General features: G+C 45.2%; 1 protein-coding gene across 3 annotated transcripts in view; it reads right to left on the reverse strand.

Moving 5' to 3' along the window:
- CLIP2 (CAP-Gly domain containing linker protein 2) overlaps positions 1-25,638 on the reverse strand; it is a 575,836-nt gene that overhangs the window by 217,344 nt on the left and 332,854 nt on the right. For all 3 annotated transcript variants that reach the window (XM_078679434.1, XM_078679436.1, XM_078679435.1), the window contains 3 exons: positions 22,933-23,146; positions 19,513-19,710; positions 18,251-18,354 (listed from right to left, as the gene is read on the reverse strand). In XM_078679434.1, the coding sequence (XP_078535560.1) occupies positions 18,251-18,354; positions 19,513-19,710; positions 22,933-23,146 (516 nt within the window). The remainder of the gene's footprint in view (positions 1-18,250; positions 18,355-19,512; positions 19,711-22,932; positions 23,147-25,638) is intronic.

Genomic DNA, 25,638 nt, shown 5'->3' on the forward strand with positions numbered 1-25,638 from the left:
ATAGTAACTTAAAATCCGACTTTAGCTTTAAAGATGGTTTAAATTGCAACTCAAATGAGTGGAAGAAGAATTTCTCTATAATTTCCGAAACTGAGGTTATCACTTATTACGTTTAATAAGGTAGCACAGTGTTCGTTATTACTTAGTTGTGCAGCTCCCTTGGGTTGTTCGCTGCTTTCCCGGGCATTCCCTGCATGGAAACCGGATTTCCCCTTAATGACTTTAAGGAGGGACTGCTGCATCATTCATTATTGCCCATCACTTGTTCTGATCAGAGACCTACGGGGCTGTTCCGTACGGCCTTATGTTGCCCTGCCACAACCCATAAGCTTACTAATGTGCCCTACCTATCCCCTTCCTGGGTCTCCTTACCCAAACTGAGCGGCTGCGTCCAGGGCAGCTCCTCCTATGAAAGGCTGTGGAACTCCTAACTTGGTGGGATTTGTAACTGATAAACTGTTAGACAAACACTTAAGGCAAATACAGTCTTCTCTCAGGTCAATTTTTCTAGTACAAGCAAATTAGGCAAACACTTAACACCCTCTTCTACATTCTCACCACCTGTACCCTACCCGCATGAAAAATATTGGATACTTTAGATGAAAGGAACAGGTAGCAAATTGATAAAAATGGTTTTGCAGGGCTTTTCCACAACAGGGGAATGGATCCAGGGCTGTTCTTCGAACCGCCTGGAAGGTGGATCTGAGTAAGTCACTACATGATTCGGACTGGGCCAAGGTGTTAGAATATCCCTACAAAGTATTTCACAGTTCCTGCTTCAGATACATCTAATTTAATGTCCCGTCTCAGGCCTACCTTAAACCAGCCCAAATGAATACAACTTTACCAGGAGCTGCACCTACATGCCCCTATAGTTCACTTTCCAACACAGACCTGCTCCATAACCTTTGGATTTGTCCATCACTTCATTGATTCTGGGTGGGAACTCTCGAATTATTACCCATCACGATGGGCCGAAAGCTGACAAATACCCATGAGGTGATGCTGCTAGGTTTACTCCCTTGCTCAAAGCTCCAGAGGCCCTATACTAAGTTCCTTGACCTGGGCCTGCTCCCAGCAAAGCAAAATTATCCTCCTTATCCATTTATACCCTTTCTATGTAGTAATGTATCTATATATTTACTACTTCTGTCAGAGAAAGCAAAAAGTGTCACTCTCGCAATTGCACTACTTTCCAAACATCATTCTACTTCAATGTTCTCCAAAATACCCCTTTCTAAACTCTTCCCTCCTCTATCCCTCCTAGCTCACCTCACACCTAATTTTACTACTATGATCTCCCAAATAGCCCTTTCGAAATTCTTCCCTCATGTATCCCTCCTTTGACTCATCCCTAACCTCACTTTACTACTATTATCTCCCGAATCCCTTTCTAGAGACTTTTCCCTTCTCCAGCTTTCCTTTTCACTCATCTCAAACCTCATCTTACTACTATGATCTCCCAAGTAACACTTTTTAGACTCTTCCCTCTTCAAACCCTCCATTATCCTATTTAATCCAACTCGCAGACTCACATGCCCACTGCTCAAATTAACTCATGTTTCCCTATACTAAACCACCTCTAATCCTTTTGGGTTCCAGAGTAGCGTTATACTCGTCAAAAAATACTAGGGCGCCTCATCAGGGGTAGTAAGTGCTATATAAATACAATTAAAATTACATTTGCCAATTTTTTTCATATGTAGAGAGAAACAGTTTGTCCACTCTAGATATCTTTAAACCCACTCGGCTAAAGGCTAATACCTTTGAAAAAGTGCTTTGCATGAGAGTTCCAGATGAACCTATAATCTACACTTACAAAATCTATTTTAGCAGAATTCATCTTAAACATATTGAACTCAATAATTAAGTTGGCCAGAGGGGTAGCATTGGCCTTGAATGTGTACCAACCCTCTTGTCTAATAACAGTCAACAAGATAAACATAAGACACACAGAACAGAATGTCTACGCTGGCTGTCCCCTCTCCCCAAAGATTTGCATGATACCAATTAGACTTCCCCTCTCCAGTCTTACATGTAAATGCTCTCAAACAAAGTTAATCCAATCAGTTGAACTTCACAAGCATTACTGTGTCAATGGCCTCTATGTTTGAATTAAACTCAATCGTGCATTGGGGGGACATGAGTGGGAGATGTACTACTTGCCCTTATAGAAGTGTGGACGAGAGGGATTATGCAGGAGAATAATTTGCAGATGTAAGAAACTGAAGAAACTAGCCGGTATATAATAAGGGCCGCCCTGAAGATTACAAGGACATTAGTCCGAAGATGACGTGGACTTAGAAGACACTGGATGGCACATTAGTATGCACTGAAGACACGAGAGTGGGTGGTGTGCGCTAACTACAAGTAGAGTATGAACACATTAGCAGGCTGCAAATGAGAAGTCTACTGAAACCATGAAATCACAGGATAGCACAGGCGGTAAGGGCATGGAAAACAGGGGATCACAGACGATGAGAACATGAAAAATAAGAGTATGGAAAGCATGGGTTTGTTGAAGAAAAAGGAATTTCGGTCATGAAATACAGCTGATAAGGTATGGATGGCATGAGAAAATATATAATAAGAACATGGAATACATGATAAGACCGTGGAGAACATGGGAACACAGATGTCAAGGAGATTGAAGATAGGGGATAACAGATAACAACATGGAAGAAAAGGAATCGAAGATGGTAAAGACATGTAAATCAGGAGATCACAGATGACAAGAATATAGAAGGCATGGGACCAAAGTTGATAAGTACATGAAAGACAGGGCATCACAGATAGTAAGACCACAGAAGACAAGGTCATGGTAGACAGGGAATCACGGGTGATAAGAACATGGAAAACAAGAGACAACAAATTACATGCGTTTGGAATATAGGGAACCATACACAAGGGAAAGAAAAACCTGGAAACCTAGATAATAAGTTCAGGGACGATAGAAGACCACAGAACATAAGGACATGAAATACAAGGAAACAAGGATGTTAAGGACATGGGACACATGAGACACAGAAGATAGTGACATGGAAGGCAGGAGATTATAGATGAAAAGGACATGGATGACAGCTATTCACTGATGACAGTAACATTGAAGACAACGGATCACAGATGATAATGACACGGAACGCAGGGGCCCCTAGATGATAAGGGCTTGGAAAAAATGAGACAGTTAATGATCAGGGTATGACTCTATCCTGGAAAGAGTGCATGAAAGGCAAGAGATCACGGATGGTATGGTCACAAGAGCCAGTAGCATGTGGACACATCAGGCATGAAACATCACTATACATGATAAATGCCAGGTGAACACTGAGGACAAAGATATGTCTACTATTGACAGCAGGGTATTTAAGACAGACAAACTTAGTATATTGCAGCATTTTAAGCAATTGGTATTTTTCATGTTTCAGCTAGTTAAACCATTGTTCTCTGTGCCAACCTCTTATACTGTGGTACAAAAAGCTATGTAAAAACGCTAAACTATTAGGACACGCAAGTACTCTCCACATGCTTTGCGAAGCAACTGCAGTGGCTCCCCGCTGAGAACAGGTTTAAATATAAGGAGCATCTTTCATTGACAATTCTAGATATTTGGTTGATTCTAACTACAAGCAATTTCCTTCAATCTAAAAGGCATCCAAGATCTGAAAAAGTGTCCTATCTTCAAAGCCTAAAATAAAAAAAATAAAAAACAGGAACAGCAGACCTTTAGATTCAACTGAATTTCTACCTGTATCTCCCTGCTCCCTGACTACAGGCTGACCTCAGAACTCAACCTTTATAATAATCTATAAAGTCTATTAGTAAAGGAACATTATTCCTGCTAACCAGCAACCCCATATTACATTATAAGTCTAAACTCAGCCCTTGTTCTCCTGTTCCTATTCTTAATACCTCCCATCCCACCGACCTCTATCTCCCACTATCTGCTTCTTTAGCCATTTTGCTTGTTATATGCGTTTGGATGCAGCGTTCCAGCTGTAATAGAAAACGATAAATAACAACAACAAAAAGATAACATTTGAAAACCTACTTGATGGGTTAAATTGGAATGCCCATGTTGACCCCCACCCTATTCTGAGAGAAAGCAGTAAGAATAAGCGTAGTCTGTAATTAGGAATTGTTATGTTTAGCCAATGTCTCCTGATGCCACAGAGTGGCATTACAAACAATATATACACGTTTTTGCTAATATTTTAATAGAATACGGACATTACTCGGAGTGATCTCTTTTCTTGAGGAAGTTTTTTAAGAAAAGCTATAAAATTAACAAACAAACCCACTGTATACAAAAAGGAAGCTGCAATCAACTTGAGGGGCCCAAAGGACCCGAAGAACCCCATACACAGTTGTAGCTGAGGTAACAGACAACAAGGTAGATGAGAAGAAAGACTATAACTCAAAATAAACAAATGGTGAATCCTCTTTGGCCTCACAGACTTAGTTACTAATATCTGAAGGTCTCTCTTGCACTATCTAACTCTGACTGTACCTCAATCCCACTGCCTTTTATAAATCTAACTGCATAATGATTGAATGTGCTTATGATCCTTGTTTATAACTTTTGCAATGTGTGAACTGCATGGCCGAGAGCACTAATAATAATAATATAAAATAAAAATGTAGCAGTTTCTTTGGATACCCAAGCAGTGTGCAGATAGTGAGTCAATGCTCTTTTACATCAGACCCCAGTCAGTCTGGAAAACATGTGATGTATCCTACACCGAAGGTTGGCTAAGTTCATCATGAACTTTTACACCACAGCTACCGCATTAAACCCATAATGTCGTTTTCAACTGCTCCGATTAGACAATAACAGCACCCACCGGCTGAAGGGCTGAGTTTAGACTTCACAAGACATCTCGCTGTCAGGAGTGGTTGCTAAGCCTGGGGATAATCTGAACTGACAGTGCTTGGTGACTCTGGGTCTGAGTTTAGTGCAAGTATGAATAAACAGCCCTTAAGATTAATGTCAAGGCGTATGGGAGATTAAAGATGACAGCGTGGCATATGAGAGTGTGTATATATGAAGTTATGTGAACAAGCCACCCACACTCTAAACAGTAAGGAATTTCTAATTACATCAGCATCCTCCCAGCTCTGGACACAGTTCACAGTAAAACATCTATACCTTGTGCTTGCGTGTGTGTATACAAATATACACACATATATATTTTTATATTAGTTGGCTGCATACAAGAAGTCTGGCTGTTGGTAAAGCATGGTGTATGATACTCCAAGTGCATTCTGGTGCTGGTGGTTTATCTGCGCATTTGTTGCACATCTTCCGTAATGCTCCGTTAGCAGATTCTTTCTTAATATTATAATGTCCTCATTTGTATTTCAATGTGCTTTTTTGTCAATGTTAGGAATGGAATGTCCCCTTTGGGGTGCACAGGCATGTATACTGCCTTGACAGCCCAACTTGTAGTATCTGGTATCAAGTTTTTGGGGATTTCTCGCCCCAGGATCATGCAAATCTAGCATGTGCGTGAAGCCTTAGGCATGTTCCTTGACATGAAGACACCTGTCGTGGACCTAGAGGGGTGCACCAAACATGCTCTCCATGTGACAGTGGACGTCTGTCCCGGTCACGGGTTCTAGCAAGCAGAGAGGTAGTGGCAGCATACCCTGCTTTAGTAATCCTATAGTATAACCAGAGCTTTTTACCTGGGTCCTGGGAGTGGTGGCCTACCCGCCCACCTGTGTAGTGTTCCACTGCCATGCTAGTGCATGTGGGGTTGTATTAATGTGTATGATCTGCACATTTTACACATAGTGTGTGTCTAAGCGAACCAGAGGGAAGTCCGTCTGCAGGTTCGATTTTGGAGATCTCTGACCTGTTCATGTGCACAGGATGGAGATGGGGTTACTTTCGCAGACTCTAGAAGTGTATTGCTGAAATTCATTTGACTGTAGGGAGGGAGCCAGACACTGAAGTAGAGAAGAGGAGAGACACATTCACCTTTTGCAGCCAAGGGCTGCTGATTAGTTTAAATAATGCCATTTGGTGGATGGTGGGGGTGAAGGGTGGGGCTGCATTCCTTGTTGTTTAGAAGAGGCCACCCTTTTGTCTTTCTTCCTGATCACGGTGGATGTGGCTGTTGATAGCCAAGTGCAGACTACTCACACTTCTTTGTGGCTCTGTTGTGGGTGCTGCAACCTGAAGATGGCTCTGTTGTGTAATGGTGCATCAGAAACAGACTCTGATGCCAGAGGGTCACATTGGGAGTTGTGGAAAAGATCACAATGGTCATGATTAATCTACGCTTATGGCACCTGAGGTGAGAATGGCGCCTCTTCGTCTTCTTTACTCGAATGTTAATGGCCAGGGTGACAAAATCAAGTGTGGGGTTGTACTGTAAAACATTAACGTCACTTCCTGGATGTAGTGCTCCTCCAGGAAATGCACTTGGTGGGCACTTCTTGTAAGGCCATGGACAGATGGGGATGGAAGATGCTCGCACACACTGGGTACACTTCTGGTTCAAGGCGAGTAGGAATACTAGTTCAAAAATCATTGCCACTCACAGTTCACAATACAAGGACAGACACGAGCAGTCAGTATGTAGCTCTCACTGGTACCTGGGATGGGACAACCCTGAACATTATTAGTGTGTACGTCCCTCCACGACTGCATGATGTTACATTCCCAGCCTTGAGCTCCCTACTGCTTACTTTCCCTGAAGGACAATTATTCGTGGGTGGGGACTTTTTTTTTATAACACATTTTATTTGGTTTTCCTGATGTAGCCCTACAGATACCTGTAAGGAAATGGAGGAATCAGAAGAACAAGAGTATCATGCAATTGTAACTCCTGCAGAACTGCGGACAAAACAATACAAAACATGGTGAAGACAATCCTAGATCCCGTGATCGTGTAAAAATTGTGGGTGGGGACTTTAATATGACCATTAGTGATGTTGAGGATCGCTGGCCCCCTCGACGGGTGGTGTCCCCAGGGTGCCCCTTGGCAGATTTCTTCTTGGCACTCGGCCTCGAGGACACGTGGCGCACACCTAACCCCTCAACACAACACAACACTTTTCACTCTGGGGCACATGGTAGCCTTTCCAGAATTGATTTTATATTTACTTTGGCCTATCAGCTCCCTCAATTTTGCGAGGTCCAACACTTAGCCAAAGCTACTCTGACCCCTCACTGTTTTGGGCTGTTATGGCTTAGATATTCTTCGGGAGCGCCGTGAGATGTTGCTCAATCCCTGGAATCTCAAAATTCCCAGTGTTCGAGACAGACTTGTACACACCACACTTTTATATTATAACTTCACAGAGAATGAGACCTTTGTAGACTCAGCACAGACTTGACGAGAAGCCTGTAAGGCAGTCATCAAGGGCCAGGGTCTATCCTTAATAGTTGGCCACAAGAAGTAGAGAAGGGCCAAGTTGGAGGCATTGGAGCATGAGATCTGAGCTCTAGAGACTAAATTAACATGTCCAGATCAATCAGATGTTAAACATACCCTAACACTAAAACAAAAAGAATACAGAGACATGGTAAATAAGGCCGCCAGAGCACACCATAGAGCAATGTTGCATTGCGTTTACGAGGTGTAGGACAAAGCGGGAAAGCTCATAGCATGACTGGTTAGGAGGGAGCGGGAAAGTCACTGGGTCTTGAAATTACGCACAGAGGAAGAGCACTGGGAGACTGACAGGCAGGGGATTACTATAGCCTTTGCCTCATACTACACCCAGCTTTACGCTCCAACACAGACCGCTACGGCAGAGGCCTCCCATGACCTGGCGTATATAGCACTGCCCACCCTTACAAATGATGACTCTAACATCATGGAGGGTAACCTCACTGAGGAGGGAATTGTCAGGGATATTCATGAAATGAACTCGGGCAAGGCAATAGGCCCCAATGGTATGCCAATAGAACTCTATAAGCTCACTGCCCAGAGACTTGCCCTGTACTTGTTGCAAATGTTTAAGGGAAGGAGAGAGTGAGGGATTCTTCTGAGGGATAAGAGGTTAGCTACCACAATTGTTATACCTTAAGATGGCAAACCACTGGACTGTGCTTCGTACTGGCTGATTTCCCTCCTTACCGCCGAAGTCAAGACATTGACCAAATTCTTGGCCTCTAGACTGATCCAAATTATTGCCAAACTTATCCATATGGACCAATCTGGCTTTATACTGGGACACAATACTGCCTTTAATCCTCTGCAGCTCCACAAAGTGCTTTGTCGTGCCGGCAGAATTCGGGAGGATGTGTTAGTCTTCTTGTTGGACACCTGTAAGGCTTTTGAAATAGTCGAATGGCCCTTCCTTTTGGAAGTATTGACCAGGATGAGATTCGGCCCTAATTTCGTAGCCTGGGTAAGACTCCATTACACCAAGCCCCTAGCACAGGTTACGGTTAATGGAGGGCTTTCCAGGCATTTAACCTGTAGCTGGGCACCAGACAGGGCTGCCCGTTTTCACCACTCCTTTTCTCTCTCGTTCTGGAACCCTTGGGTCTCCGATGAATTGAGCCATAGGAGGACAGAATTTTGCTCTATGTGATCGACATTCTGCTGAATGTGGTGGACCCCCGGTGCTTCCTTGACAGAATAATGAACATACTTACCCTCTATGGTTGTTATTCGGGACATGCAATTAATTAGACTAAATAACTTATCTACCTTATGTATGGGCTTACGCCTAAGCTGCCCCAGGGATGTAAAGCACCGATAGTCTTTGATGGGTTCAGCTACCTCGCGATCTTTGTACAATTTGATATTACATAGATCCTACTATGCATACACCACCATTGTGAAAAGGGGTAGAGTAATAGGTGTGACCTGCCGCTGGCTATGTGGACAGTTCGGTACCTTCTATCATATAATCTGGGATTGTTGCTCTGTCGACCCTATTGGGAGTCTGTGGTACATTATCTGAACAGTCGGTGCGGCAGTAACGTGCCACTCTCAGCCAAGTGGTGCTTGCCCAATATTTGAGACGTAACTGATTTGAATCGTATGGAACGAACCTGGACGACCCTGGTTATGGCGACCGCCAAGCACAATATTGCTCGATTGTAGGGGGCGGAGATGACACCATGCCTTAGAGACTGGAAGTGAGACATGGATCAATCAAACACATGAATGGGAAACACACAGGCATGGCTGTTCCAACAGAGTCCACAAACATTACAAAATACGCATAGAGCCCAAAGCGACGGCCAACAATCTGCAACTATGAAATAAGCATCCTGCTAAAACGACAACAATATTTGGCGAGGTCATGAAGGCTAAATACGTAATTAAATACCTCTTCCTAAAGTAGGAAACACACAGACATATCTTGAAGCAGAAGTGCATATAACCAACCCCGCATAAAGCTCTACCATTTCCAAATTGTAAAAACATTGCTGTACCCAAACGTATCCACAACCCATTTATAGCTGAAAGATCTGTATTTTGCCCCGAGTTAGCTTCTTGTCAAGCATAGCCACCTTTTCTGATTACATGTTCTTAACCTGTCATGTTCTCCCGGCCGAGCACAGCCCTTTCACAGCTTCTCAGCTCAGATTAAATCAGTATGGCAGTGAAAGCAATCCATTATGTAACAATGTGGGTGAAAACAAAACAATTGTATTAAAACACACACAAGCTGCTGAACAACCTTAACGGTGCCCTGATGTTCTTACAGTACTGGCACCATAAAGAGCAGCAGCAATGCCTTCCCAAGTTTCTCCCCCCACAGCCTCAACCCACTGCCTCTCCCTTGACTACGCACGCGATTATCTGACTCTCCTCTCCCCTACTTTTTCCTTTGCCCAATATGCTTCCTCTCAATATCCCTTCCCCCTCCCAGGATCTCTCTCTATCTAAACATGGTCCCAACTCCTGGTCCATCCCGTACCCCCCCAATATTTCTAAACACGCTAGGAAAAAACTCAAACACAACCTCCTCATTCGAAATCCGGAAACACTTATTGTTGACAACTATTACAGCCCTACTGCCCCCATTAAAACGAATTACATCTTCTACTCCAAACGCCCCTCTAAATGGAAAAGAATCTTCACACAACATCTCCCAGTCACTAAAACCTCCAAAATACCCCATGGCGACAAACTTTCCACCACTCCATCTCCAACCTTTTGTGGTGAAATCAACATCTCCATTTTCAAAACTGGTAACATCCTCATCCAAGCGTCCGTACCCCATCTTAACACCTTCGAACTCCATTTCAGATCCTTGGCCATCCAACTTTCCAATTCCACCAACAGCCCCCCATACCTTCCACCTCCTCTCTCCCCACCGACCCTGCCCCACCAGCCCACCTCTCCCGCCCCTGACCTTTCAACATCCAATGACACTATGCATACGTTGTCACCTATCCCCTCTTTCCTCACTATGACCTCCACTCTCCCCTTGATCCTCCCCTCAACCTCTCACTCCCAACCCCCCTTGCTCCCAACCAGCCCACCCATTCCCCTACCTATTACTCCACCCTCCTGGCCCTCTTTCTCTGTCTCCCCTTCCATTCCTCCTATAACCCCCCCTCACTCCTCCTCTCCAAACTCATCCTCACTCACGCAGAATCACAATACTCCTCACCCAGATTCCCCTTCCATTCCTCCTCCATCCCCCCTCATTCCTCCCCTCCCAATTCAGCCTCACACCCTCTGACACTACACCACACCCTTCTTCTCCCAACTTCTCCTCTCCCTCCCTGAACTATACTCTTCCCATTAGTTCCCCCATCACTCCTACACCATTCCGCAACCGTACCTCCTTGCTATCCCCAAACTTCTCTTCCACAGAGGTCTCATCTCCCCTCTACCCCGACATGCCACTCCTTCTCCCTTTTAACTACAGCCCTCCCTGCTCTCCTGCCTGCCTCGGCTCATCCCCTCCTCAGAACAGGCCTCCTGCCTGCATCTGCTCACTGCCTCCTCAGAGCAGACCCCCCTCTGCAGCTAACTCCGAACCCCATTTGTCCTCCTCCCCCCCACACTCTATTTACTCCCTCACTCTTATCTCAAACTCCCTTCGCAACATCGAACTTAACATCTCCACTCTTACCAGAGATCTTTCTAGTCTTAGGAACGATTTCCTCAACCTCAAATCCAGCGGTCCCCGAAGAAATACCGCTAGACCCGGACTAATAAACCCCACCACCTCCAAACGGTGGAAAACGACTCCCTTGCTTTGCCGGGCTCAAAGACCACTCCGCACTACTTGCACCCTCTCTCACCGGGAGATCTCCGACCTTCAAAATTCCTACCCTCCATACTCATCTACCATGAACACGCCTCCCCCCTTCTCAAACATCCCCGTCATATTGGGGACTAGTCGTATTCCCCTTTCACCTGTCTCACCTAGACCCCCTCCTCTTCTCACCTCCATCCATGCCCTCCCATCTCCCAAACCCACTCCCAAACCCCTCACCTGCATGCTTGTTAACTGCCGCTCTGCTGCCCGACATGCCATAGAAATCTCTGAAACCATCCTTCGCGAATCCATCGACATTGCGTTCCTTACAGAATCCTGGCTTAATGACCACTCTACAAGCATTCTTGACATACTCTCACCCCCGGGCTACTCCATCATTAGGAAAGATAGACCCATCCGAAAAGGCGGTGGTGTAGCTATCATCTTTAAAGACGAATTACAGCTCTCCCTTATCAATAACGCAGAATATGCCTCCTTTGAATACCTCGTAGCCGAACTCAAAATACAGGGTTCTCCCCCCATCCGCCTTCACAATATATATAATCCACCTGGAAGTCACTACCCATTCATTGATGAGCTATCTAACCTTCTTACACAATCCTCAATTTCCAAATCTAAAAACATCTTCCTGGGAGACTTTAATCTCCATTGGAATGATACTAAAGATCCCTCAATCTCCCTCCTCTCTGACCTTCTCGAAATTAATGACCTCAATCAAATCTGTCAGTCGCCAACCCATTCCAAAGGAGCCACCCTTGACGCTATCATAACCAGCAAAGATCTAGCCCTCCTATCTAACATCATTCCCATTGACTGGTCCGACCATCACCTTATCCTGTTCACCATAACCACCTCTGCCTCCCCCCCTCCTTCCAAAACTATTAAACCCATGAAACTGATCAGAAATCTCAGTCTTATCCCTCCCGACTTACTTGAATCCAAACTTCATGCCCAGCTTCTCGCTATCCCACCCTCCCTTAACACGAATGAACTAACCGAACAATATAACAAAGCTGTCACTGCTACCCTTGACCTTCTTGCGCCTCTCAAACTCAAAAAGCAAAGAAATATCCCCTCCAAATCATGGTTTAACACAGACCTTAATAATGAAAGACGTAGACTCAGACTGACTGAAAGATTATGGAGACAGCACCCCTCTCCTTCTAACCTGACCCGCCTCAGACTTGCTAGATCGTCCTATAAAAAACACATCTTTAGACAAAAAACTTCCTTCTTCAGATCACAACTAGATCAAGCTCAGAATAGGCCAAGAGAACTATTCAACATTGTGCTCAATCAAACTACTTCCGCCCCCCCTGTCCCACTGGCCTCGACAACTAGATGTGAAGAAATAGCTCTCTTTTTTTCAGACAAAATTAAACTTATTGAGCAATCCTTCCTCTCTACTGTGATCCCTCCCTCCAATCCAAACATCTCTCTTAATATCCCACTCTCCACCATAACTCCCCCTACACCCACTACTGCCCATCAAAACTCTGATCTCCCTCACCCCCCCTTGCCCTCCAATTTCCTTGACTCCAATCATCCTAACTCTCTTACTAAAAATAATGCCACGTGGCTTAACTTCCAGCCAGTCACTGAAAGAGACGTCTTTAACATCATTTCCAAACTCAAGCCTTCCTCCCACACCAAAGACCCTCTCCCCTCAAAACTTGTCCAAAACCTCAAACACATCATCACCCCTTACTGGACCTCTATTATCAACAGCTCCCTTGCCACCGGCTGTGTCCCCACTTCATTGCAACTAGGCCAAATCACCCCCATTATCAAAAACGCTTTGGCAGACCCAAACGACCTCAATAACCTTCGTCCCATCTCCAACCTTCCCCTTCTTTCTAAAGCCCTGGAAAAATGTGTCCTTCTCCAACTAGATAGACACATTGAACACTTCATCTTACTAGACCCCTTCCAATCTGGCTTTAGGAAAGGATGCAGCACTGAAACCGCCATGCTAAACATTATTGACGACATCCACCACTCACTTGACAATGGTGAATCTAGCCTGCTGATCCTCCTTGATCTCTCTGCAGCGTTTGATACTGTTAACCACTCTGCTCTACTAAATGTTCTTAGGGATCGATTCGGCCTGAATGGTATGACACACAAATGGTTTGTCTCATACCTACAACACTGTTCTCAACAAATCAAAATCCAAAATTGCCTATCTAACCCTACCTCCATCTCCTTAGGAGTTCCGCAAGGATCCATCCTCTCTCCCACTCTCTTTAACATTTTCATGGAACCCCTCACACTCATTCTTAAACAAGCCGGGATCAACTACCATCTCTATGCTGACGACACCCAACTCTATTATAAGATTAAAACTCATGCCGACATCCTTCAACTCAACAACACTCTCATTAAGATCCAATCCTGGTTCCACAGTAACCACCTCAAACTCAACCCTAAAAAAACTGAAATCATTCTTTTTTCCCCTAAAAATAACCAGCTCCCCATTCAGAAGTGGATCTCTGACCTTAACGCCCTCAACTGCTCCTTAACTTTGTCCTCCTCAGTCAAATCACTAGGGATCTCCCTGGACAACCTCCTAACCCTCAAGGTTCACATCAATAATTCTGCCAAAAGAGCCCTCTTCACTCTCCGCCACCTTAAGAAAATCAAGCCCTTCATCCCGATCGATGATTTCAAACTAGCAGTCCAATCCCTTGTGCTTTCTCGCATTGACTATGGCAATGCCATTCTCACCGGAATTCCCAAGATCCACCTAGCACCTCTTAAATCTGTGCTTAACCTTGCAGCTAGGCTTACCTCAGACTGCAAGCGATTCGACCACATATCCCCTGCCCTTAAAACCCTTAAATGGCTCCACATTGAAGGTAGATCCATTTACAAAACGGCCTGCATTACACACAAAATTCTCCATCAGAATACACCAACCTACCTCGCTAGCAAACTCACTAAAGCTGGTTGCTCCCGCTCCTTGAGAAGTACTAACACCCTCCTTCTTATCCCCCCCTTCAAAAAAAGAAAACCACCCAGTCCAGATCCTTTTCTGGCAACGCTCCTTGCATTTGGAATGCCCTTCCAACTGACCTTCGCTGCAACCCTTCCTACTCTTGCTTCAAAAAAGAACTCAAACTACATCTCCTTAATAAATACTGGGGACCCTAATCCATATCTGTTCTCTTCCACTGGCTACATCTGTCCGACCCTAGATGCATTCACCTTCCCTTGTTTTTAGCCTTACTCGCCCTTTCTCCTCGTCACTTCCCCCTCCCTGTTTACCGCCTTCACTCCTCCTTGCTCCCCCTTCCCTTGTCCACCCTCAGCCCGCATCCCCTTCAACCCCCTCCCATTTCTACCCCTCCCGCTTCTCTTCCTTACCAACCTAACGGACCACTAACCTTCCTATCCTGACCCTGCAATTTTCCGCTTTTTTTCAATGTGTGCCTTTTGATATGTTTGATTTATCACATCTTACACGTTTTGTTGTGCTTATTTCCCATATTTATCTTTTTGAAATCTGTTAGACGGAGACTTTTATGTTGTTTATTTACATTGATGCTATGTATGTCTCCTGTTTTATTGACCTTTCTTGTCTCTAAAATTGTAAAGTGCTCTGATACCTCCGGGTCCAGCCAGCGCTATATAAAACCTCTAAAATAAATAAATAAAATAAATGCAAAGATAACAAGCATTGGCAGAAGAAACAGGGATGGGTGAGTGGGTGGGAGAGTCAGAGTAAAAGCAGAACGATGTGTGGGTGTGAGGGAGGTATAAATGGAAAACGGACAGGGATTAAAAGTAAAACGGACGGGGTGGCAGGCAGGGATACAAGAAAAACGGACAGAGGTGGAAGGGAGGAATGAAGGCAAAACAGACAGGGTGGCGGGGAGGCATAAAAGGAAAACAGACAGGGGTGGGAAGGATAGAATAAATAGTACCTGACTCACAGCATCAGATGAACAGCAGAGGGACTGATAAAACCAAATGAAACTGTGTTTGGTCTATGCACCATTGAAAGAAAAAAAAGTGACGCATGGCAAGCGCTGCCGAATCAGATAGCAGCAAAGAAGAGAGTCAAGGATGCCAAAGACTGGTAAGCAATGGGAGGGTTCCCATCCTATTATTGAACACAAAGTTCTTGTAGGTGATGGAGCAAGGTTTCATAAGTAGAGAAACTTGCTCAGATTCAATCCTCTCGAAATAACATGGAACTTATTAATCAATATGTTTTGTGAATACTAATAATTGCACCACACGACATTTCTAGTATCTAGGGGAAGCTTGACAATGTGATTTTACTAACAGTAACCAGAGTGTCTTAAAATGGCCACCGAAAACACGGGAAACCTTTCTGCGTGACGTATCTTTCGCTTTTGGTCTAAATTTCTTGCAGCTGCGCACTAGTGCCAAAATGGCCGCTTCACGCTTTACATACTAATGCACATGCTCCTGTTCGAACTAAAACTTGTGTGTTCTGCTTAACTAGTAATGCTGTAGTTAAAATTAAGAAATGGGGTAAGAGTAGAAATAAGTGGTATACATTGCATTCATTAATTTTAGTATTCTAATGTGTCTCTCTTTGACTTCTTTAATAGCTCGTATTTGCGCCTGAAGGGTGACTCGAGTCGCCATATTGAAATCCCTCTGCGCATGTGCTGGGAGCACTGTGAGAACTCGAGCGGTGGCATTAAAACCTTGCCAAAGACTGTCTTACCCGCGATGTGCCTGGGAACCTCACCTCATGACCTGGAAAAAGGAAGGCAACTTGCAAATTCGTTAAACATTGTATATTAAAATGAAATAATATTGCTGGGTGGAATAAAATCATGGGAAACTAAAATTATGGGCGGGAACATTGATCAACTAAATAGAATGGAAATGATTTCATACTAATATGGTGTGATGACCTCTCCTCGTTTTTCTGACCAATCAAATGAAGGGAACACATAAAATGTGCAACATTAAGGGGGTGGTACACACTATGAAATGGTATAACTAAGGTAGGCTTAGTCAGTAAGATTGTCCGACTTGTCACAGACCTGTCACTGACCCAACGTGTGCTGAAGGAGAATCGAGAGCAGGGTGCTAGTCGAGCACTCTGACAGAAGAATCAGGACTTTTACAGAGGGAGAAAAATAGATCTACCCAGTCGGGGTCCGAGCGTAGCCATAGAGAGGGGTGGACGCTGGAATTGCACTTAGCGGAGGTTACCAGTTCCGTCCTGCATCTGCCCTGTCCTGTTGGCACCTGATTAGTCGGGAGCCCCTTCTTGTCCCAGCCCGTGACCAGGGTTGGTGTTCGCAACATTTTAGGTAAATATAATCTGTGTGGTATGTCCTTGTACCGTTTCCTTCTTTCACCCTTCCCAGGTACCAATGTATAAAGACATATTCTTAAATTCCTGCAAGATTTATATTTTAATAGTTGGTTTCTTACTTGCAAAGTTCCTGATCCCACTATTGTGGCCCTTGACTCATAAAATATTGCAAACTTCTCCAGAGTCTGTGGTTATTTTCTATGAAGGTAAATATCAAATTGCTACCTATTATTCAAACTTCCTGATCCTTAGATTTAGGACTTAAAGCACAAGTGACAAGGATTTGATAAGTCATAGTGTACAGGTGTAAGTCCTAAGGTGAATAAAATTCCGATAGGCAGGAAGTTAAGATGGATTACTAGTTCAATGTGTGAATGTTTATGGTCCCCGGTGAGTATGGTAAACTGAGCTGGTAATCCTGCGCGCCATCATAGGCAAGAGCTCATGTGCTAGCGCAGGTCTTACAGAAACCTTCAGAGTAGCTCACAGAAACCTTCAGACTAAGTCCCAGCCCTAAGTTCATTTTTAACTAAGAACTGCAATAAATAAGTGCCTGGGTGAGTGGGTGCCTGGTAACAATGAGCGTGTTACATGGCCTTCAGTAGCTTATGACGATTTTCACTGATCAGAAGTAGCTCTCATTACAGAAAAGGTTGGAGACCCCTGTGCTAGCATATGCTCATGCAGAATTGACCTAATAACTACTAAATAGATTTATACCAAACCAAGCAAAGACACTTCCTTCAGCAAAGTTCTACCTTCATACAATATAAATATGGTGAAATTCCAGTATTCTGTATCAAGGAGTAAAGAATCAAATGGGAATTAAAGTTGTATTCGGCAGGTTTAGGACCCCCATTTTTTTCTTGCCCATCACCCAATGCCCCCTCCCCGCCCCGCTTTCCGGATCTGCATAAAACTTGCCATTAAGAACCCGAAGTAAAAGTACTTTTTTATCAAGCTACGGAGTCATTGATCTAGTGAATAAGCAGTGCATGAGGAGTTAGTGAATGCGTGAGTAGTTAGTGAATGAGTGAGTGACCAAGTGTGAGTGAGTGGGTTGACATGTACCGTGCTTGCTGCAAACCATATCGTCTTCAGGAGAACTTAATCCTATGCTATATACAAAAGGCATTTGTGCGAATACGTTCTACACCAAGTAGATGCTTCCTGTTATGACACTGACAGTGTGCCGTGATTAGCATTCCCTCAGATGCAAAGACATAAAGATTTTACCCAGGATAGCAAGACATTTTGATGCGATAGATAAGAGTGAAACCCCTCTGCAAACCACAACCAGAAGATAAGGCAACCAGGCATGTATACAAGAGCAGGCTGTAACTGGGGAAATGGATAAAGTCAACGGAGAATACTGAGACTTATTTAGAATTATGGTTGCTTGATACCCAGCCAAACACCAACACTCATATCCTGTGAAAGTCCTGCTTCAACTTACTTTTTGTGTTGTTCAATCGCTTGCGACACATTGCTTCATATGTCATAATGGTGCTGTAAGACCCAAAGCAGGGAAACCGTACATTATCAGAATATTAAGTCTGATATATTGTGCTACAAAAAAATAGCCAGAACATCCGGTACACAAATATCCTGAAGGTAACAGGTGATATAGGTTTGCTTTTGTTAAACTACATATAAGTTCCTTGACAATAGACACATCTTCAAGTTACATAGATGGCACCTGTGAAGCTGTAGAATTGTTGGCCTCAGAAGGATTACCTTTTCTCTTCCTCCAACTGGTTGAGCAGCTCCAGCTTTTCCTTGTGTGCGCCATCCACCATCGCCCGAGCACGCTGCAGATTTCCATCTGTTTCGCTAACATACTACAAGTAAAACATTAAAGTAGGGTTAGCTCTACCAAGCAGATGGAAGTGTAATTGCTAGCTCTCCCTGGTCTCATTATGCATTCCACAAACATGCTTCTGCATATTCTTACACACACTCTGGTACATCTGATGGCCTGTGGGTTTTGCAAGATTTATCTATTGGGTTCATCTTCCTGTGCTGTGTCCTCAGGATGCTTATCTTTGTGGAGAAGTGTGGCTCACTGGTTAGAAGCGGCAGACCCTGAAGCAGAGACCGGCCCGGGACCAGGGTTCAATTCCTGACGCGGCAGGGTCTTGGGTCAATGTCCGCGGACTCGATAATTCTCGCTGAGGTGCCTACGCTAACCATGGGTTCCACTCTGCAACTCTGGGCAATAGCTTGCTTAATCTCCACAACGGCCCCTTCAACGCCGGGGATGCCTGGTTTCACCTTGGAGGTGCCCTGGAGGGACCATCTCACAGGGAAAGCCAGGACGGGTTCCCCAGCGGTATGCAGCGCCAGGACACCCCGAGATGGGGTAACAGTGCGCTTTACAAGTATACTTACCTTACCTATGCTGTCAGCACAGCATGCTGTCAAGATGACCTATTCACGCTGTGTTCTCAGACCACCTGTTTGTGCTGCGTCCTTAGAATGGGAGTCTCACCTCTAATGCTGAGCTCCCAGCATGCCAGCCTATCTGCCCATGCTATATCTCATTAGTGCTGAGTCCTCTGGACACTAGGTCACCTGTGCAAGCTGTAACCTTAAGAAATAAGCTTGTCTGTTCAAGATGTATCTTGAGAAGGATATGCTCATCTAGTCATGCCTTGCTCTCAGGACATAAATCTCACCTGTTCATGCTATGTCCTTGGAACGTCATTCAACCTATTCCTGATGTGGACTTAAGACAGTAAGCTTACCTGTCTGTAAGGTATCTTTAAAAGAATAACCTCAGCTAATCATGCTGCATCCTCTAGATGCTAGCCCACTTGTTCATACTGTGTTCTTAAGATAGCAACCTCACCTGTTCATTCAATGGTCTTTGAGATACCCGCACACCTACTTATGCTGCTGATGCCTTAGGCTAAACAAGCTCACCTGTTCATGCTATGGTCTTTGAGATACCCGCACACCTACTTATGCTGCTTATGCCTTAGGCTAAACAAGCTCACCTGTTCATGCTGCGCTCTCAGGATGGAAAGCTCCTTTTCCACCTCACAGATGTGGCTCGTGGCCTTGGCAACCTCGGCTCGCTCCAAGTCTCGCTCGGCTAGCAGCTGTTCGATGTGCTGCTGCTTCTCCTTCAGTGCTTCCTGCAGGGCCGTCGTGCCAGAGATCTTCCGGGCATAGCGGGATGAGGTCTCTGTCAACTACATGAAGCATTGAGCACATTGATTGGCTTCCATACACAATCACCCGGCAGCACATGCTTACTTCCAATATATTTGTACATTTAACTAGTACTAGGAGGAGGTTGCTGTGCCTGTGGAGCAGTGAAGCTATGTTCTAGTGTGTAGTAGGGGGCTATGTTTGTTGGATTAGGGATGAAGAGATGTCATGGACTCAGATTTCTGAGAGACACCCTTGACCAGGTAGTTGGCAGATGTTTATTTGATCAGCAAGAACTCATTTTTGGATAAATTACGTTTCAGCAAGTGGTCCAATGTTCACCTTTGTTAGTCATTAGATAGATATTAGTAAGTGTTTTATGTTGCTTTAGGGGAAATGTAATGCTAGACTTGACACCAGAGCAAGTATTCAAAAAGGTAGCCATAATCGGGTTTTCTACTTCATGTCTTAACCTTATTCTTCATCCCTACCCTATTGACCTCAACTCCAAAGCACGAGTAGAGGACGCTTGTCAAAAAATGGTGTTGTTACCCCTTAACCAGTGCAGTGGTCTGGCTCTGCTCAACTAACCCACATGGTGCAACTGTGAACGTATGTATGATGATACTACGAGATCATGTTGATCGTGGTATGTTACAACGCAGGCTTTACAACGCAAGCCGTTTCACCGACTTGCGCTGTAGGTCATTGGACTTAGGGATAGTAAGAGTTACTATTCCAACACCAGTCTACATACAGTAGGGAAGGTGTTTGAATAGTAAATCGTACTATTCCTTAGCCTACAGCGCCATCCAGTGCAAGTCGTTGAAACGACTCTCGTTGTAAAGCCCTTGTTGTAAACCTACCGCAGTGAAACACCCGCGTAGTAAATGTCGTCTCCCCTGTGAACATGCCCCCTCCTGCTAGGAACTCAGAACTGGCAATGGTTCCCTGTGTACCCCAAAAATTAAAGCCACGGGATCAATTAGGGTCATCCTGAGTGAAAATATGAAAAAATATTCAACACTTTTACTTCCTCAGTCTTGCTGATTGTGACTGGGGATGTACTGCTTGGTGGGCATTAGAAAGCCTCCATTCTACGTTAGCCAAGTAATGGGAAGGGCATGGACATGTGGAAAAAGCGTTGGCAAGGCTAATAAGGCTCTTCTTTCGTACTTATTAATTTGTCAACATTTTCTGAGGATGTAATTTAACATCAGTAAAAAAGAAACATTTCTTGCCTATGCTGCAGCGTCCGCAAAAAAAGTTAAATACAATGACATTTGAGCAAGCATGGATCATGACAAATGGATGCATATTGGTCATGATGCTACTGCGGCCCAGTGTGATAAAGGGACTGATTATCAGTTTAGTGGTCCGAGGACCGCCAAGCTCACTGTGGCTCACCGCTGCACCAGAGTCCGACCACCGAATGACACCTATGGCAGTAGGACCACCATTGTACCACCATAAAATCTGCTTAGTGGTGCCATGAAGCACCGCTACGCATAGTACTACTTTCTTCACTGCCAGCAGTCTCATGGAGGTTCTTCCTGCATGAGACTGCTGGCGGAGAGGCTCTTACCCCTGCGCACAAGGGTGCATGTAGGGGGGCACATGTTGTGCCCCCCTGTAGTTTGCACCCCAGTTCCTGCTCGGGAAGGAATGCACAACATGGTGCATTCTTTCTTGTACAGGAACGTGCACTGGTGGTCCCACGGCGGTGCAATTTAAGGCTGTGAGCCTTTAACCCCTTGCGTGCACATGACGGAACCACGCCGTCATGAGCCACGGGCGGCGTGTGCTCATGATGGTGTGGTTCCGTCATGCTGCGTCCGCTCCACCGACGCGGCATTAATTCCCCGCCTGTACTGGCGAATTAATGAGCGGGCGGGGCTGTGACAGGCCGCCCGTGACTCTTGATGGCGTGGTTCCGTCACGAGCATAGCCCCCTTGTGCCTAGGCCACAGAAATACTTGTAATCTGAAGGGCAGGCGGCGGTGAGTTTTGGCGGTGGAGGAGCATGGTGGTGGCATGCTGCCCTCTCCCAAAAAGCTAAATCTTGTAATCAGGCCCAAAGTAAGCGCACATGGGTGTTACCATGCAGGTGTGTGCCTAAAAGAATGAAGTGGTACTTTGAATACATGCAGTAGAAGGATTGAAGGGATTTAATCAAAAGGCTTGTGAATAAGCTATGCTTCAAAGGAGGGACACACTTAAGAAGAAGAAGAAAAGCCATCAAATACAAATCAAGTACATGAATATTTACAAGAAAGTCAAGCAATGGTAAGCAATGGGCTGGCCCAAAGCTCATGGTAAGTTTCCGTATAGTGCATAATAGGTCTTTCGACAACAGACAGCTAAGAGATGTCTGTAGGCGAGTCCTGAAAGGGGTCATAGTTATGAGAAAGAATTGCTTGTCCCGTATGTGGTCTCTGTCCATTCCACTTCTTACCATTGTAGGAATGCAACCCTGTCTAATGTAAGTTAATACCCTCTATGCCCTATCCTGTGATTACTAATCACACATAGGACTGTCAGCCAGCCATGTGAACCATGAGCAGTGGGTATTACCTGGAGTGAACTGTGTACGTAGGGGATTGCCTTTCAAGATTAGGGTTGAAGGGATGCTGTCACACAGGATTTCTGTCTTACTTTGACCTTCGTAGGAAGCCCTTTAAATAATATCCTTGTTTGTCTAGTATTTTTCATCATTTCATTTTTCTCGTCTTTTTTCTGTTTCTCTAACATTGGCCGCCGTTTGGTTGAAACAGATTGAGTGCCAAGTACCAGACTTCTGCCAATTTGACTCATTACGATGTGTGTGAACAATACACAATGCAGCACGCATTTCTATGATTTTGTAATAAACACTTACTTTTATTGGAATGAGTGTGGATTTCCTATCACATATCAACATCCTGTACCCCAAATGTCTAGCATTGCGGCACAGTATTTCACGTTTAACATAGCAACCCGTATCTGCATCTAGATGAACCAAGGCCTTAGCAATGCAGCCCCTGCAACTGATGAACACCTTACCATTCAAATGTGTGTGGGATGAGGTGGGGGGTTTAGGCCCTTGGCTCTGTGGTTTGTATGAGAGCTCAGACTGGCAGTCACATTGTGGGTATTGTTTGGGGACCTCACCATATCTTCAATGGAGGTACCATTGGTCTAAATCACAATATCTACACTGAAGAACAAGGAGCAGAGGGAATGTGCAATGTTCGAGGCTTGAGTAATATTGAATGTTCACTCACTAGCCCACTCCGGCTGGGCCGACCGCCCACAGACGATGCCACCGAGCTGACAGAGCTGATGGAGGAGCTGCTGGGGCTGTGAGTGAGCGCGGACACTCCCATGGCCATTCGCTTGCTCTTCTTGGCTTTCGCTGGACTGGTTGAAGGGAACCCAATTCGGATCACTTTGTGGATCGGGGCGAATAGGCCAAACTTTGGTGGACACTGAAAATACCTGAAAAGGAAAAAGAAGAGGAATACATGAAGGGCACTATCTTCAGGAGGGTAACTCGAGGATCAGTAACATTCTTTGTGGGAGTGGGTTAGCAAGGGTAACACCTAGGAGATAGAACCTGGTTGGAACCAGGCAGAGAGTGCAAAGGTTAATGGATGCGTGTGTGATATCTAGGGTTTGCACAAACAGTGATGGATGGTGGACAGATTGCTAATTGCAGGGTACGGCTAGGAGGTTGAGATGACGGATAAGAAGACGCGTGTCTGGTGCCAGAGAGGTTCATGGCTAAGAAATTCAAGGGGTTACGGAGGCCTTTAGATGACCTGCATCTGATAATTCCCCATCAGAAATCCAAATGATTTAGGTGTTTAGTGCTGTAATCTCAACTTCGAAAGGGATTTACACTCGACTCTTAATTGACTTAGAAATGTATTTGTTTGCGTTTTTACTGCCACTTAATTGCACCTGCCTAGTTAGTAGCTAAGGGCCAGATGTGCGACCTACCAAATAGCGACTCGAAAATTGCGTCGCTTTTGCGACTCGCTATTTGGAATGTACAATAGTGTCATGGACACTGTTTGCAATTTCCAATGGGGTCGCAAAATGCAAGGCTCACGAATATTAATGAGACACTAGCATTTTGGGACCCCATTTGGAATGCCTGGCCCTGCCAGGGATGGTGGCCTGCAGCCCGTTTCCCTTAACCCCTCCCATGCTCATGACGAGCTGAGCTCGTCATGAGCCACGGCGCTCCGGTGCTCATGACGAGCTCAGCTCGTCATGAGCCGTGGAACGCTCACATGCGGGGATAATTCCCCTGCTGTGCTGAGCGTTCCACGGCAGGTAATGCACCTGTGACAAGCTGAGCTCGTCATGAGCACAGGAGCGCCGTGTCTCATGACGAGCTGGGCTCGTCATGAGCATGCGGGTGCCGTGTGCACCCCCTCCCCCCCAGCACCGCGGGAAAATAACCCCCGCAGTGAAGGGGTTAAAGGAAAACTAGATGCATTTAAAAAAATATATATGAAACGTTTTTGTTTCTTTTTTAAGGGCAGGCAGTGGTCCTTGGGACCATTGCCTGCCCTTAAAAAATAATTTTGCATGCATTTGCAAAGGGTAAGGAGTCCCCTGTTAACCCCTTCCCCATTGCGAATGCATTACCACCTACTTGAAGTAGGTGGTCATTTGCGAGTGTTTTGCTACAGCAATAGCAGTCGCAAAACATTCGTACATGGCTATGGAATCACTATTTGGATGGGAACGCCCCTTCCAAATACCAAGTCGAGTCGCAATTTATTTGCGAGTCGCAAAATACTTTTTGTACATGGGCCCATGGTTTTTAACGTGCGCAAACGGGTCTAAGAACCGTTTGTGTACGCTAAAAACCATCGTACAGCTGGCCCTAAAACACAAAAACCACTTGTCTTTTTTTTTTTTTTAAAGGTAGAATGCAGAACAAATCTATCGTAATGTTCTTGTTTTATTTACCTGTCCATTATTAGAACCTTTGCTGACACGTTTTTTCACGCTTGCAATATTCCCTGAAACTTTTCATAGGCAATAGGAGTACAAATGGAAAATACAAATAGAGCCAGATGCGTTGCTGTTGAGATATAAATGAATTCTAAGGTGTGCCCCCCCCTGTCTACTCCATCAGTCCCATGGAGAGTCGCCCTTGCTGTCTGGGCCATCTTGACATCACCGCTAGGGTTCGGGAGCAAACAGTTGATGGAATAGGAGAGATACTGATAACTGGGACAGAATAGTGGTAGTTAGGTGTTGGCTAGGCAGGACCGGTGGGAGGAGTGAAGAGAATGATGGTTGGAGGACAGACTGCAATGGCTGGAGGCAGAGGCAGTGATGATTGGTGAGGACTAGGTAAGAGGAGGTGATGGCTAGTAGGCAGTGATGGGGACAACTGTGGGGGGCGAACATCGTGACTGAGGGCAGAGTGTGATGGAAGGGGCAGACAGGTGGGTGATTGCTATACAGGGTTAGGGTGAGGACGCAGATTCAGTGACGACTGAGCAGAGTCAAAAATCACTAGGGGCAGAGCCAGAAGGTGGTCCGTGGGGATATCGAGAATGATGTTCCTGGCAGATGGAGGGAACTCTTTGGGACATAAATGGCAGACCTTTGCAGGACAGTCAACGTGCTTGGAAGACAGGTAATTGAGATGGTAAACAAAGCGATGGAGAGGCAACGGTGTGAGAGCTGAGGCAGAGGCAGACAAGATGATGTATGAGGCAATGACAGCTGCAGAGGCAGACAGGGTGAAGGATGGACAGAGAATACGATAGCTGAGATAGCAAACAAGGTAATAGCCGGGGCACGAAGCGAGATAGCTGCAAGTACAGACAAGCTGACGCATGGAGAGGGCAGTGTGATAGCTGAGGGACAGGCGAGGTGTAGGGTGGCCATGCAACGTGACAACTCCAGGAGGCAGACAGGGGAAAGCTTTGAAGTGTGGGAGGTGGCTATGTGCAGAATGA

Source organism: Lissotriton helveticus, chromosome 3_1, assembly GCF_964261635.1.
Source record: "Lissotriton helveticus chromosome 3_1, aLisHel1.1, whole genome shotgun sequence".
NCBI lineage: Eukaryota > Metazoa > Chordata > Amphibia > Caudata > Salamandridae > Lissotriton > Lissotriton helveticus.